The sequence below is a fragment of the Hippopotamus amphibius genome, chromosome 17 (assembly GCF_030028045.1).
Source record: "Hippopotamus amphibius kiboko isolate mHipAmp2 chromosome 17, mHipAmp2.hap2, whole genome shotgun sequence".
Lineage (NCBI taxonomy): Eukaryota > Metazoa > Chordata > Mammalia > Artiodactyla > Hippopotamidae > Hippopotamus > Hippopotamus amphibius.
Window position 1 is genome coordinate 53,523,219 of NC_080202.1, and position 16,305 is coordinate 53,539,523.

A 16,305-nucleotide genomic window follows, 5' to 3' on the forward strand; every position below is an offset into this window, starting at 1 on the left:
ATTTGACATCCACCCAGAAAGTCTTTTTGTTCTTTCTCCTTTAAGAATATAATGTGGGCTTCCTAGGTGGCGCAGTGGTTAAGAATCCGCCTGCCAATGCAAAGGACACGGGTTTGATCCCTGCTCCAGGAAGATCCCACATGCCGTGGAGCAACTAAGCCCATGTGCAAAAAAAAAAAAGAATATAATGTAACGAATCAATAGATTTCTTAACTTCAAATTATTTCAGAATTAAGCCCTTCTTGACTAAGAGGTATTTTTCTTTTCAGATACTGCTGAACTTAATCTTTCGTTGCTGAGAAAAAATTTAATATTTGCTAATATTTCACTTAGGATTTTTATACCTGGTAAGTAGGATTACTTTACAATAGTTTTGTGTTTTTGTACATTGTAAGCTTTTTCAGTAAGGATTATACTGAGCACTGTATAATAAAATAAGCCTGGGAAGAGTTTCCCAACTTTTCCAGCCTCTATGGGTTGAATAACATGGGAAGTGTCTGGTTTTGTCCTGTCTGTAATCCTATGGCATTTTTTCCCCTTTACCTTTGGAATTTAAAAATTTCACCAACTATGTCTAGGCATGTTTATTTTTAGTTCCACCCATCTGGCCCTCCATGAGTCTTTACACCTGAAGATTCATCTTTCTTGAACTCATGTAAATGTTTTCCTCTGATGTCACTTGTTAATGCCCCTAATCTCCTGGAATTTCTATTTTATGGATACTGACTTTACCAGACCTATCGTCCATGTCTTTTATCTCCTTCTCAGAATGTCCATCACTTTGGGTTTTTGCTCTGAATTCCGGGGAGAATTCTTCAAACTGGCCTTTTAGTACACAAGTTCAATTGTTCAATTTTCAGCAGCGCTAATTTGTCTATTTAGTACTTTTTTTGGGGGGGGAGGGGATGGTGATTCTATATTTTAATTCTGAGTATCCTTTTCCCTAATAGTTGGTTCTCATTTGACTGATGAGATGTCCTCTAAAATCTCACGTTGAACATCAGCTGGCGCATGCTCTGTTTCCAGAACCCGGTCTGTGTCTATGGAGGTGTCTGCTCTGTCTGTCCAGCCTCATCTGCTCTCCTGTCTGGGGACAGCCGCTGACGACTCACCTTTGGATGTGAAGGTTTACTGACTGGTGGGCTTCACCTACCTCCGAGGTGAGGTGGGCAACCACGGACATTCTCCAGCGGCAAAGCCCCACGTTTCACCTACGGGACGGTGCAGTGGCAGCACCTGGTAGGCAGGGCTGGGACCATCACCCAAATTCTTTAGTTCAAAGACGGGAGAAACAGTGCCATTAGGTGGGTCGTTGCTTGGCTGAACAGCTTCTGCTCCTGCTCCCTGGTGACCTCCAGAAAGGACACAGTGTCTATGACAATGTCTGGATCTTTCCAGAAGCGCACCCACATGCTGAGCCTCTGATAAGGGGTACTGGAGGGCACTCACTGCTCCTGTGTGGATGGGGTGGGGGACCGATGTCCCCTTTCAGACTGGTCTAAATTCTGTTATACCTGGAGGACGTGGCTCCACTGCTGAAGTGTTAATTTCCTGCGCTTCCCTTTTTAGTAGATTCTTTCAATTTGGTGATAATCAGGGATGGGTGCTCCATAAAGGAGCACATCCCCAACTCTGTCAGGAAACCTCTCTTATATTTCTCAGGGTCCAAAATGCTTCTTTCCATCTATGGTTGGGATATACTTGTTATTCTGTTTTCTTCTGAATTCTCTTAGGTTATTTTCCCCATTAGAATAGTAATACGTAGTTGTTAAAGAAAGTTGGAAACACAAAAAAGAACAAACACTGAAATAATCTTCTGTGACCACGCTGTTCATTGTGGCCCGTGACCTCCACTCTGTGCAGGGCTGTTGCTTTGGTAGGAACAGTGCACGGTGGCTAGTCGCAGCCACAGTCTCTTCTGCTCCAAAGCCACCTGTTCCCCTTAATCTGTTGCACAACCTGGGGCTGCAGGGCTCTGGACCATGGGCCCCTGCGCTTTGGATTGGCCTCACCTATACCTCCCCACCTATTTAAACCTTGCTTATTCCCACTCTTCCCTGCCTTCTGGATACCCTGTATTCAACCCCAGCAGCCCACCAGCCTCTCCAGCTTTTGACTCCATACATCCCACATGTCGGCTTTCAGTGTTTGCTGCTTTGCCTAATTAGATGCATTTTAAAACATTTATGTCCTCCCTCCCCCAAAAGGCCAGGAACCCTTCCAGGACACGAACACATCTTGCCTTTCTTGATGCCCTGTGATGGCACGTGGGGACACCCCATCAGGTTGCAATGGCATTCGGCGATAGGATGGCATGTGGAGATGCCCCTTGGGGTCTCTATGGCACACAGGGACGCCCCACGGGGACATCTGCGAGGACATGGAAATGCCTTACACTTTTTGCGCTCCTCGCTGGCGGTCTCGCAGGTCCTGGTGTAGAGCAAGCGCACACTCTGCAGCTCCTCCTCCTTCTGCCGCCTCGCACACGCTGTGATCGAGTGGTGGTCATGGCTCTTCTCCAGCTGCATCTGCAGGCGGGCCAGGTGCTGCTGGACCCCGTAAAGGTCCACCCCCAGCTCCTGCCGCTGGACTCGGCTTTGCTTGGTGGCCACGCTCTGCACCAAGGAGAGAAGCTGGGTCATGGAAATGCGGGTGCACAGCCAGGTGGAAGGTGGGACAGGTACATACCAGCTCTTGAAGTTCCAACCTCAGTTTCTCTATCTGCCGGTTAAGATAGTTCTTCAGGGCAGCCTGGAATCTTATCATCAGGGGCTAAAAACAATGGAAGAGCACAGCCCGTTACGGTCCTGTCCCCTCCAGAGCCTAGCCTAAATTGCCACAGCTCTCGTGGGAGGCAGAAATGACTTCCACGCTGGGTGCTCCCCACTTCTGCCCAGGATTCTTACTCCAGAAGCCACAAATTCAAGGCACTTGTGGTCTCATCCCAGGCACTGAAGGACCTGAGTGCAAAATGACAGGGTGAGCTGGAGCGGTGGTCCTGGTTTAACCCTTGGGGCCAGAGGGCAGTGATGAGCAGTGTCTGGGATGCCAGCACCAAGTGAACCCTCAGTCCCTTTTGCAAGTGCAACCCCGATTCTTCCCGTGGTACTGGGAGCACCAAGGCTTTCCAAAGAAGTTCATCCAATCAAGACGTGCCCTCCCCGCTTGCCAGAGGAGTGGGACACTCAAGGCAGTGGCTATCAGTGGGGGTGATTTTGCCCCCACCCATTACCCAAAGTCTGGAGACATTTCTGGCCATCACAACTAAGTGGGTGCTACTGGCATCTAGTGGGTGGAGGCCCCAGGGATGCTGCTCAATATCCTACAGTCCCCAGGAAGCCCCCACCACAAAGAGTGACCCAGCCCCACATGTCAATAGTGCAGAGGCTGGGAAACGCTGGCTCTGACCAAATGAACCTAAAGGGAGAACACACTTTACAAGGCGGCAGCACAAACCCCGCAGATAAACCGTTCAGGGAGCAGGTGAGATGGGAGCATGGCATTTGCCAGGTGGAGGGTGGGCCGTAGAGGCTCCAGGCAGGGCAGGGCCTACAGGGCAGGTGCAGGAGTGTCTGTAAGTCCATCTTCGTCTGTGTGGGGCAAAAGCAAAACCCCAGAATGTTTCCTTACGTGGTCTGGGTCCAAAACCACCAGCTGGGATCTGTCTTCTTCGGCCTCATCGCTGCCCTCAGACTCCACTCTCTCCACCAGGCCCCCTTCCTCAGCCATGCTTAACTGCTGGATCCTGTCCAGGAATGAGGATGTAGCTCCTTCCCCTGGGTGGGCATCGGGCTCTGGGGGGACACGTGGGAGGGTACAGCAAACATCATTGAGGAGTTAATAGAGAGAGTGCTTCCCTGGAGGAGTCATCAGGCAAAGCTGATGCCCAGCCTTGTGCAACATGATGGAAAAGAGAAAGAAAAAGCACACCACTGGGTTCACAAGTGCTGTTCACAGGGTCTTCCACTCACAAATTTTCTCCTAGCTGATTCAACACATTCTGTACAAAGGATTGCACTTTAAAGGCTGACAAGAAGGAAACACATTTTGTTGGTACTTTTTAATACATAGTGAACAGAAAGGTGGCTTCTTAATGATGGACTAGGTGTTTTTTTTTTGAATGGAAAACAGATATGATTGAAAAGAAATCAGTGAGGCTCTAGTTTCAGCTTTTCTCCCTTCCTGAGCCGGAGAGATCCTGTTTTGTTTCTAACTCGTTTAGGTGTGTGCTGTCTGCACGTCGCTTGTAAGTGACGTGAGCCTTTGTTAGCCGGACCATCCACGCACCCCCATATGGATATAAAATAGCCTAATCTGCTTTCTCACATACTCAACGCTGGGATATTAGAGCCAAATGGAAAGATAGGGGTGTGCTGGGAGAGCCTTAGAAACTCAGCAAATAGACACATGTTTAGGGGCGAGCTCCCCTGTGAGACCAGAAGGCAGTGAGATGTGTGACCAGGGCTGTGGGCTGGGGTGTCACTGGATCTCGGTCCAGGCCTGGTTCTGCCACTTAAACGGAGAGGTTACTTAATGACTCTCAGGGTCTGTAAAATGGAAAACAGTTCCTACCTCACCAGGTTAGTATAAGGATTAAACAAGATAAAACAGAACAAATGCTCCACACGCGTTATCCATATCTGTTAATGATATTTTTTATCTTTAGGCTCACAGCCCAACAGGAAATGAGGTAACAGGTGGCAGATGAGTGGCAGCCCTCACACAGAAGGGGATGTGAAGTGGCTTGTCCCGTAGTACCTGGCTCCTGTGTGGAGGGGCCCTCTGCAACTGGAGGTGGCTCCTCAAGGTCCAGGGTTGTGTCACTGCTCCCCCGACTCTGTCCGAGGCGGTGCCGAGCCCCGAGAGGAAAGACCTTCTGCCGGAGTGCTCCCTGGAATTGTATTTAGAGCAAAAACAACCAAACCTGAATTTATGAGGGTTTAGTCAGGATTAAGGAGTTGATTCATTACAGTGTTCAAAATTCAACATAGTTGTTAAAACAATAGAAAATTGTTTACATAACATTGGCTTTTGCAAATGGTCAAAACAAAAAACACCTACCCCCACCCCCACAAGGAATCTGGAAGTGGTTTCTGCCTGTCTAGATCTGTAGCAAAGTGTAAATGCTGATGCACGGGAGTGTGCTAGGTGTGGGTTTCTTTACTTCCAAATGCTGCTCTCCCCAAGGATAGTAAGCAATATCTCTGAGCATCCTCTTTATAAAAGGATGCTGGAGAGCCTGAGCCACGGCCAGGGTCTCCCAAGAGGGCTGTTTCTTCTCTCCTTTCAAACTGTTTCACTTTAGGGACATTTTCACATAAAAATGTTTTCCCTCAAAAGAAGCACCTGGATCCATTTTAGCTCTAAAGGGGACTCTTGCAATGATTATTGTTGACAATAATTACTGCTGCTGATGAACTGGTGACTATCAGTAACAACAGACAATAACCCTGCACAATACCCTGCAAGGTGGATACCAGTCATTTCTGTTATCTGTAGGGGAAGCAGATCACAGAAGCTGAAGCCCCTGCCTAAGCTTGCACAGCCAGCCAAGGGCCGTCTCAACGCCCAGCTCCTGCTCTTTCTAACTGTACTTCCTCAGTTGATGCTCCTTCTAGAAATGATTTCTGCGGCATCCAGAACCACAATGACATTAATGGGGGCCCAGAGTCCAAAGCCTACCTCCCGAGTGTCCAGAAAGGGCTTCTCCTAATGAAGAGTCGATGGGGCATCAGAACACGCTGATGACACAGCAGCTCCTACTCCACAATTAAGTTACTTCTTAAGACAGAGATGAGAGGAGGGAAATAGCGTTCTCTCTTAGGGTTTGGCTCTGCCCTTCTGGTTGATCAGATTTGGAGACTGTTTCCCAGTGAGTTTTCTGGAAACTAGACTTGAGGATGGAAATTGGGTTTACAGCTCAACAACTGACCTATACTTCAACACTCCTGGATTTTATTTATTTATCTTTTAGCGGTGCTGCACGGCTTGTGGGATCTTAGTGCCCCAACCCGGGATTGAACCCAGGCCCTTGGCAGTGAAAGCGTGGAGTCCTAACCACTGGACCACCTGAGAATTCCCAGTCCTGGCTATCTTAGAAGGGAGGGCACTGTTTTATTGTTGTTAAATTCTTAAAAGTGGTTTTGATCATGTATTTGTCATTCGTAATTATAAAGCTTAATTAGGGTTCATTGAATATCGAATCCTGTTACTCTCTAAAGTTATTAACTCTTTCAGCTTTCATAGGGTGGGAAGGGATTGTCACTTCACGGTTCAGAGCAAGAGTGACTGTCTGCCATCACAGCTCCATGCCTCTGGGCAAGGAAGTCCCTGGGACCCTTAGTTTCCTTACTTGAACAACAGGGATAATAATAATTCCCACCTCACAGGGCTGTTGTCAGGATTCACAGAGACAACACATGTCAAGGGCATGGAAGTGTCCAGCCCAGAGTCCATGATGGAGAAATGCAATGCCTTTCTTCCTGCCCCACCCTGCCCCTTGCTTCCCTTCCAAAATAATCAAACCTAAAGCCAACAGGTGGGGTTGGCCTAGTGTGGGGTGATAAGCCTGGACAAGGTGAGGAGATTGGGTCCCAAAGGCTGTTCCCGAGGTGGGAACGTGATGGCACAGGTGTCAGGCCTGGGCCTGGGGAGGAGGGGCCCTGGCGTTGAGAGTCACAGCCCAAACATTAGGGGGCTGGCCTGGGTGGGGTTGGCCCAAAAAGGTGATAACAGGGTGTCCACAGTCAGGGTGGCCCAGTGAGGGGGTGTCTGAGCCTGAGTGGGGTGAGGAGTGTCCACATGGGGGTGGGAAAATGCAGTGCGGTGGCGAAGTACATCTGGGGGATTGATCAAATTAATAAATATGTTAAGGATGATAGGGACCAGGTTTCCCACTGCTGGAGAAAGGAGTTAAAATATAGAAGGAGAGAAAACTATGGGACTTCCCTAGTGGTGCGGTGGTTAAGAATCTGCCTGCCAATGCAGGGGACATGGGTTCAATCCCTGATCCGGAAAGATCCCACATGCTGCGGAGCAACTAAGCCTATGCGCCACAACTACTGAGCCTGTGCTCTAGAGCCCTCGAGCTGCAACCACTGAGCCTACGAGCCTACGTGCCACAACTACTGAAAAGTAGCCCCTGCTCGCTGCAACTAGACAAAGCCCATGCGTAGCAACGAAGACCCAAAGCAGCCATAAATTAATTAATTTATTTATTTTAAAAAAGAGGGAGAAAACTAGGAGGATTCGAATTAGAGACGTTTTGATGTGAGCTACTTGTGTGTGTGTGTGTGTGTGTGTGTGTGTGTGTGTATGGTGTGTTTGTGGGGCGGTGGTTCCATGAAAAGAAACCAATCTCCTGGAGAAATGCCTCGTTCTCAGGCTGGGGCAGTCTGTGCCAGAGAACAAAAAAGTGCTCAAAGGATGGTGGTTCAAAAAAAAAAAAAAAAGAATGGTACTCATGTCAGAAAGACATAAAGGCCAATTTGAATGGGCTCACTGGTCAAATTGGGGACAATTTGAGCCTCAATATAAATAATGATAGTAATGAATTATAACCCAGTGAGTGAAGTGGGAAACCATGAGTCCATACAGATATGAAAATTTACGTAAATAAATAGAATGAGTTTAATGAGGAATGGATGTTACCATAGTTTCAGAGTATTCCTGTTTATTTCAGAATGCAGTTGTTTGAATATTTGAAAATCAATCAATGTAACCACCAATTAACAAGCCAAAAAAGAAAAAACATAATCCTCCCAAAAGACACAGAAAACACTTTTGACAAAAGCCAACATCCTTTCATGATTAAAAAAATCCACAAACTAGGAATAGATGGAACTTCTTCAACCTGACAAAAGGCATCTATGAAAACCCATAGCTATGGCATATGCAGCTGTGAATACTGAAAATGTTCCTCCTAAAATCTGGAACAAGACAAGTATGTCCACTTTTACCACTTCTATTTGACATTGTACTGGAGGTTCTAGCCAGCACAATCAGACATGAAAAAGAAATAAAAGGCATCCAGATAGGAAAGAAAGAAGTTAAACTGCCTTTTTTCACAGATGACACAATCATCTTTGTGAGAAACCCTATGGATTCTACAAAAAAAAGTTACTAGAACCAATAAGGGTGATTAGCAATGTTGCTGAATATAAGATTGATATACAAAAATCAATTGTATTTCTATAAATTAGCAACAAACAATTGAAAACCACTTATAATGGCATCAAAAATATGCAAAATAGGTAGGGATAAACCTGACAAAAGACCTGCGACAGCAGTACACATTGCTGAGAGAAGTAAGAAGTCCTAAAACAATGGTGTAATCTGTTTTTTGTTTCTCATTTGAAATAAATATTCAGTTTCCTATCTTAACCCCCAAAACACCTTCACACAACATTTCTTATATGCCTAGGAGTGAAAGGTATCTTTACAGTGGACAAAGCTGACACTCTTTCATCAAGTGATCCAGGCCAACATCATTACAAATGGACAAGCTGAAATGATGTACCACCTGACAGGACACCAGGAGAACACAGCATCCTTCTGTGACATTCCTGCCAAGGGATCATAAGCCAAACCTGGAAATACCAGGCAAAGCCAAACTGAGAGACATTCTACAAAATACCTGGCCTGTGACCTTTAAAAGTGTCAAGGTCATCAAGGTCAAGGACAGATTAAAGAGACTGAAGAGACAAGGCAGCTGAAGGCAACAGGTGATTCTGAACTGGAGCTCTGCTATAAAAGATATTATTGGGACATTTGGTAAAGAAGGGCTGAGGAGTATTTGGTAATACAGCACCATTTCTTGATTTTGCTGGTTAACATGGTCGGTTGTGGGAAACATACAGGGAAGCATTGGGAGGCAATGGGGCATCAGATCAGCAACTTACTCTCAAGTGCCTAAAAAAAGCATTCTTAAAACTTCTATGGTACTCCAAGTTTTCTGTAAGTCTGTGCTTGTTTAAAAATTAAAAAAATGAAAATTACAAGAATGTAACCCAGAATTGTACTGTCCAGTATGGTAACCACTTGTAACAGTTGGTTATACAAATTTAAATTAATTAGAATCTTCAAAAAATTAAAAATTCAGTTCCTCCATCTCCTTGGCCGCATTTCAAGTGCTCTATAGTCACACATGACTAACAGCTACCACATTGGACAGCTCAGATAAAGAGCATTCTCATCATTATAAAGAGTTTTCCTGGACCATGCTGCTCTAGAGACTGGACACGCGGATGCCCTTATGTGGAATGTTCCCAACTTGGGTTTGGGAACACCAAAGGAGGGTCTGGAAACTCTTGGCATTTGACGGTGGATCCTGAGACCTACATTTGCTAAGACATTTCTAACAGGAATTACAATGTGAATTATTTATAGCATACCCTGAGTTCCTCACATAAGGTTACAAACCACTTGTGTAAAACAGACCTCAGGCTACTCACGGATTCCTGGTCCATTTGCTCAAATGAGCCTGATACTTGCTGGGAGGGCTCTGTGGAGATGACCCCCACTCCTCTGGATCTGGATGGGCCAGGGGCGTCTCTGTCTTCAAGACCTGTTTTTCTCCTTGCTCTTTCATGCGGGGGTGTGGAGCCAACTTCATTTCCGGGTACCTTCCCAGGACTGATGTCTGAGTAAACCAGATCTGGAAAACTGACTTCCCCTTCAGGGGACGTGGCTTCCATATCAGAGTCTAGTTCCTCTTCAAATTCGAATTCCTCTTCTGTTTCCATTTCCCCTTGGATTTCAACTTTTTCATCATCTCCATTTTCCCCCTGGGCTGTGATTTCCCCATCGTTTTGGATTTCCCCTTCAGAATGCTCTGTAGCACCTTCAGCTTCCTCATTTCTCTGGTCACTACTCTTTTCTATTGGTGATACCTGTAGCCATGTAGCAGGAAAAAAATCAGGAAACAAAGTATAAAGGATCTTGTGACATTTTATTCTTAATCGGGTAATTATACTGATGGGAAAACTGCATCTACACACTCTAAGCATCACTAGGAGATTATGTTTCATGCTTTAATTTATCTCCTCTCTGTTTTTTGTAATTATTTTGCATCCTTCATTACAGGAAATGAGCTCTGAAAAACTCAGGGTGGGGACTTCCCGGGTAGCACAGTGGTTAAGAACCCACCTGCCAATGCAGGGCACACAGGTTTGAGCCCTGCTCTGGGAAGATCCCACATGCCATGGAGCAACTAAGCATGTGCGCCACAACTACTGAGCCTGTACTCCAGAGCCCGAGAGCCACAACTATTGAGCCCACGTGCCACAACTACTGAAGCCCATGTGCCTAGAGCCCATGCTCCACAACAAAAGAAGCCACTGCAATGAGAAGCCTGTGCACCACAACGAAGAGTAGCCCCTGCTCCCGCAACTAGAGAAAGCCCGCACAACAAGGAAGACCTAACGCAGCCAATAAATAAAATAAATAAATAAATAAATACATAAACAAACAAAAAAACTCAGGGCAATCTAAGTGTAGGATATCTGAGGCATTCCTGATGAGCTACCAACACTTCAGAATGGGGTGGAAGGAAACTGAGTTTCTCTGCAACTGTTCTACAGCAAGGTCATAGGATCATCATACAATTTTCTTGAGCATGTCTGAACTCTCTTTAATTCTTAGTAAATACAGCCCAGAATAATTCATCCCATAAGGAACTTTACCCTGTTGCCTTCAACGTTCTGGTCCTCTTCTCCTTCAGAAGACAATTTGCGTTCCAGGTGAGACCTGGTGGCAGAGAAACAATTTAACAGTTTCAAATAACATCTTTCTTTTTCTTGGCATTTATCACCTCCTTGATGTCTGTATATTTAGTTATTTACTCGTTAATTATCTGCCTTCCCTCTAGGCTGATGGCCATGACTTTGTCACCTACACCAGCACTAGATCATGACTGTCACGTGGCACAAAAGAGTCACTCCAAGAATGAATGAAAAATGCAATTATCGAAACATTTAAGGAATAGTACAAGTAGATTACCCCAGAAAAGTCACCTTAAATATACTTGAGTCTGTGACAAAACTGGGGAAAATAAATACAAAATAAGAGAAAACTGCACAAAAATGACAAATACTCTAGAAACTCTCAGTTTTCCATGATTTAGATAGTACAAGAATGTCACATTCTTAAAGTTGGTTTTTTTCTAATTAGAAAAAAACTAAATGTCTTACAAAAGTCAAACTAATACAGAAATATGAGACACAAACAATGAAAATCCCCTGTGACTTCTCCTCTCCTCAAGATAACCAGCGGTAATAGTAAAAGATTTAAGGGTATCTTCTTTCAAATATTTTTCTATGCATTTAAAGCCACCCACCGGCTCAAATTAAAGATCACAGTATATACACTGTTTTGCATGTAGTCTTTTCATTTATTGTAATCTGGACTTCTTCCCATGTCAGTACATGCAGACCTACCTTAAAAAAAAAATACAGCAGTGTCTAATGTAAAAGGTTAAATTCTTTAAAATAGTTTCTCTTCTTTTAAAAAAAGCATAAAAGAGCAGAGACCTGATGGCCATATCTTTACCTGACTACGGTCTATCCGTGTGCTCAAGGTTTCACGGAGGAGCTGCCTGACCATAGGGACCCCAGCCCATCGCCTGCCACCTCCAACCCTGGTGAGGAGTAGGGAGGCGGGGGCTGGGCTCGTCTCCCTCTCACAGAACCTTGCTGGGGCAATAGCCAGTACAGAAACCCCTGCTCTCAGGGCCCTGCAGCAGGGGCTACCAAGCTTAGTGGTTGCCATGGTTACTGTGGGACGAGCAAGTCCAGGGTTTCAGAGTGGAGCGCCGGGAGCGAGGGGGAAAAGGGAGGGTCCGGGAAAGGACAAAGGGACGCGAGGTGAGAAGGGAGAAGGGCGGGCAGGAATGTGGGGGTGTCCGGGGAGGGCAGGAAAGGCCCAGAGGGTGGGGATTGCAGGTTCTGAGGAGAGGGTAAAGGGGAATGGAAGGGAAGGGGCGCATAGGGGGCTATGGAAAGGGAGAGGCGTGGGGACCGCTCCGAGACCGGAGGTCCCTAGGCCGGCTTACCCGCCAGCCGGACCGCCAGGCTCCGCCATCTCCCGTTGCTATGCGACGCCGTCAACAGCCGGCGGACTAGGACCACGCGCCTGGCGTGCTGGGCAGGCGGCCTTTGTGCCATTTATGTACGCTAGAAACACAGAACATCTATGTAAATATATTAAAGGATAAATACCCATTTTCTCCATCTCTATCTCTAAGTCCGAGCTCTACCCCGCCTGGCTAAATTTCTGTAAAGCGACAACAGTGTCAACGTGTGTCCAGCCGGGCAACTCCGGGGCCGCGGGGGATCGCGCAGAGCACCCGGGGAGCCGGGGACCTGTGACCGCTAAGCGCCCTGAGGGTGGAAGGCGGAGGTGGGGGTGCGAGGGGCTCTGGAGCCGGCTGCACCTTCGGGGGCCGAGACTCCCGCCTAGTGCCTGCCTGTCCAGCTCCAGACCCGGGGGGCTCAGCACCCCCTTCCCAGGGTTCCTGCTTAGAATTCTTGGGGGAAGAAGATGCCCCGTAGCCTCCTGGTGGGTGCTGTTCTCTTCCTACCTCAAAACAAAAACAAACGTAGAGGGTGGGACAGAGAGGGCGAGCGCGCACGTGGAGCGTACCAAAGGTCCTGCCTTCACTCCGGGGGCTCAGGGCTTCCCTCTGGGGCAAAGTCCCAGGGCCGGAGGCCCGGGCGGGCGACGAGGCCCGGAATGGGATGGGGGCAGCCGGGTCGGGGCCCTGGGTCGGAGGGCGGAAGGTGACTGGGGCAGTTCTGCAGCACGGTTGGGGCGCTGTTGGGAGAAGAGGAGCGGGAGGCGGGCCTGATTGGGCCGGGGGCCGGGTTGGGCCGGGGGGCGGGCCGGAGGCTGGGCCTCGCCGCGCGTCCCCGCCCCACCGCGCCTCACTGGCGGCGGCGGCAGTGGCAGCGGCGGCGGCTCTGGGAGCCGGCGCGAATCCGGCCCCCTGTGCGGGACCCGGGTGGGTATCGGGGGCCGGCCCGGGGCCGCTGGGGCGGGGTCTGTGGGGCCGGCGGGACACCGGGCAGCGCCCCTCGGCGGGACGCGGTGGGGGCGCGCGGGGCGCGTGGGCCTGCAGCCGCGGGGCCCGGGAGGGGCCGGGGTCTGGCCGCAGCCCGGAGAGGTGCAGGGCTGGAGCAGGAGCGGGGCGGGCAGGAGCACCCCGGATCACGCGGGGAGCTCCCTGGGACCCCCCCTCCCTCAGCGGCGGGTGCGGGCGCCCCGGCCGGGAGCGGGCCTATTCGGGGAGACTCGGTCTCTGCCTCTGTCTGGAGCTTTGGGCCGGAGAACTTGCGGTCTTTGTCTGGCTGGATCGTCAGAGCACGCGAAAGAGAACTTGTAGGGGCCCGCCGTTTGCCGACACAACCCCCCAAAGTGTGCATTCCACCCCCACAGCGCGCGCGCTTAGCATTCCCGGTCTTAGGGTGGGTGGTCTGGCTGTTTAAGAGCCACATGGCAGGAAACTCATTTCCTTTAGGCCCGGGCTCTTCCTCCTGTTCTTTTCCTTAAAAAAAAAAAGAAAAGAAAAGAAAGATAAAGAAAGAAAAGAAAAAGGAAAAAAGAAAAAAAAGGCAATTTAAGATTGCTAAATATAACCTAAGGAACGCTGCCAGAAGCGGTGAATCTTGAAATCCTGTTATTCCCATACTCGGAAGTTGGTGTCATTTGTTGGCCACAATCTAGTTCAGATTCTATTCAGAAATAGAAAACGACATAATACGTTCACTTTCCTTACCGTGAAGTTTGTTTTACTGCCTCCTCAAGTTCATAGGAGAAGCTGGCCTCACTGGCCAACCCCTGTGACTGGTCCCACTGATCTTTCTTTACCACCTGCAGGCACCAGTTCCCCTATCTGGAAAGAAGAGGGAAGTGATTCTCAAAAAACGACCATGTGATGGAGCATATTATCACAGGGCAGCTGCAAAGGCCCTGATTTGAGAATTCCATTCTAAATCTGTCACAGATTGATATGTGTTAGTTTTAGATATTCCTCATGAGAAACATTAATGTTTAATTGATTAGCAAACATTAAACATATTTAAGAACCAGGAAAACTTTTGAAAAGAAAGAATTATTAAGGTGAGGAATGCGGTTTAGTAGTATCTGTGAAGCTCGTTCATGGCCATTCATTGCTGGTATTGGAAGGCTCTTGTGGAGTGTTTATGGTGAGCAGAGTCTCAGAATATGACTAAGGAAAGTTCTTATCTGTGGAATTTTTTAATCCTCCAGCTATGATGATTGTTGTGTAAATAGCTTCTGATATCATGCATGAATTCACTTAACCCACTAAACAAACCTGTAAAGGCAGGACTGAGGTTATCCCCGTTTTACAGGTGGGAACACTGACAAAGTAAATTCCCCAAGTTCACGCATCCAGGAGTGACAGAAATAGAGGCCTTGGGCCCAGGATACTCCAGCTCCAGAAAACCACTGTACCTCACTGCCTCCCCTCTTGTAACTGGCTCCTCTCATTTACATGCACACACTCTCCCTGCCCCCCTTTTTGCAGACAAAATAGCATAGTTCACTCTGCCAAGTGATTCATAAACATGCAAGAGAGTGGGGACTAATCCGTGTCACCACTAGCTGCTAATATCACTTCAGTTTAGTCTTAAACAGCCATTGGGTTTGCAGAACCCTGCCTGCAATTGTGCTGTTCTCCCTGCCTCGGGCTTTGGGTTAGCTCAGTGCACTGGTTAAAAACCTGGCCTCCAAACGTAGACTACTGGGTTCAAATACCAACCCTGGTACATACTACTGACTTAATACCTCTGTGCCTTGATTTCTCCATCTATAAAATGGGGATAATACCACCTACCACAAAGTTCTGTTGCAATGGTTATCTAAAACACCTAGTACCTGGCACATTCGAAGTGCTTGTGACTATAAATTTTTAATTGTTATCAGTGACCATCATGTGGATTTTTTACATTTAACTAGATTGGTAAGAACATTTGGTTTTGTTTTTTGGTTCCTTGTATATGTGGTCCATCAAATGGAAAGCTGATCATAAGCAGAAGTGGAATTCTCCATTTAGGTATATTTACATTATCTTTGCAACTTCTTGGGGTGCTGGGTCCCTGTGGGCCATCCAGGGACCAGGGTAACCAGGTTGCCTGGCAACACAGATCTGGAGTAGAGATTTTAACCTGTCCCCCCCCACATGGCTGAGGGTCCCCCATTTTTTTTTTTTTTACAGACCTGAGTCCTCTCCTGTCAGATTAGTGAATTAGTTTCATACTATGGTGCAGTTGGGAAGGATGGCTTTAAACATGAAGGGTTTGTAGCAGTGGAGGTTGGTTTTATTGGTGTACATTGTATTGTACATTGTTCTATTGTATTTGTATTAGATTGAGGAATGTTGATGAGGCCAATGCACAGAAAAGAAGGTACATACTTTCCCCTCCAAAAAAAAAAAAATTGGGGAAATGATATAAGAAATCTTTTCCCATTCACTTTGGTGCTGGTGGTTTTGATGCTACCGACCACCCACGAACCCTTTGGGCACGTGGTCTTGCATCTCTAATAAATCTGATAATGTCTGATCTGAAGTATGTCCTTTACTTCAGTCTTCTGAACTGATACAGGCATCCTCAGAGAGGAGAGAAATCAGGTCACTTACAACTAAGTTTGATGTCTGCCTGTGGTAGCTTCAGTCATACAGATAGCGCAAGGAAAGCACAGAAAGAACCCAAATTCATTATCTAACCTGAACGGCACGCCCTTCTCTGCCTGAGCCTTGGGTGGCGAGTCTGTCCTGGTGTTTAGTGTTGATGTACAAGATGAGGGATCTGTATGGACTCACGTGACCACATACAGAGATGTGGCAGTATCTTTTCCATGCTCTCTGGATTGGCTCCTGTAGAAGCCACCATAAGATGGGTGAACCCTGTGTCCGTGCCTGCTTGCACACTTTGGTGTATGTGCTGGTTTTCCCACTGAGTGACCCTGAATTCAACAGTCTGATATATTGGTTGTTATACTCTCTGGCGTTGGAATCGGGGCAAAGGGCATACTTAACAGATGGCATTTGACACCCTTTCATTTTTCAAAGCATTGTAGCTAAAATGCTTTCCCTGAGCAAGATCAGTTGGTTTGCATTCCAGGAGTGCTGTCAGTACATTTTCCCCCAGTTTGATTTCTGTTTTGTGGTACATGAGGTACTCCTTTGCCACAGACAGTGAGGACCTCTGTGTGTTAAAGTTTACAGGCACAATATAGAAGTCAGATGCACCTCATCCACCTTGGGGTCGGTCATTGGTTTCCTGG

General features: G+C 47.4%; 2 protein-coding genes across 3 annotated transcripts in view; one reads left to right on the top strand and one right to left on the bottom strand.

Moving 5' to 3' along the window:
* Nucleotides 1-12,078, bottom strand: part of CCDC40 (coiled-coil domain containing 40) — a 46,167-nt gene extending 34,089 nt beyond the window's left edge. Inside the window, exons 1-7 of the mRNA XM_057716086.1 lie at nt 12,050-12,078; nt 10,683-10,746; nt 9,453-9,890; nt 4,759-4,891; nt 3,631-3,794; nt 2,689-2,772; nt 2,396-2,615 (exon numbers count right to left, since the gene is read on the bottom strand). Coding sequence (XP_057572069.1) covers nt 2,396-2,615; nt 2,689-2,772; nt 3,631-3,794; nt 4,759-4,891; nt 9,453-9,890; nt 10,683-10,746; nt 12,050-12,078 — 1,132 coding nt within the window. The remainder of the gene's footprint in view (nt 1-2,395; nt 2,616-2,688; nt 2,773-3,630; nt 3,795-4,758; nt 4,892-9,452; nt 9,891-10,682; nt 10,747-12,049) is intronic.
* An 861-nt stretch (nt 12,079-12,939) lies between these two features.
* The window catches only part of TBC1D16 (TBC1 domain family member 16), an 83,280-nt gene continuing 79,914 nt past the window's right edge, over nt 12,940-16,305 (top strand). For both annotated transcript variants that reach the window (XM_057715737.1, XM_057715738.1), the window contains exon 1: nt 12,940-12,997. The gene's annotated coding sequence lies outside the window, so the exon portion shown is untranslated. The remainder of the gene's footprint in view (nt 12,998-16,305) is intronic.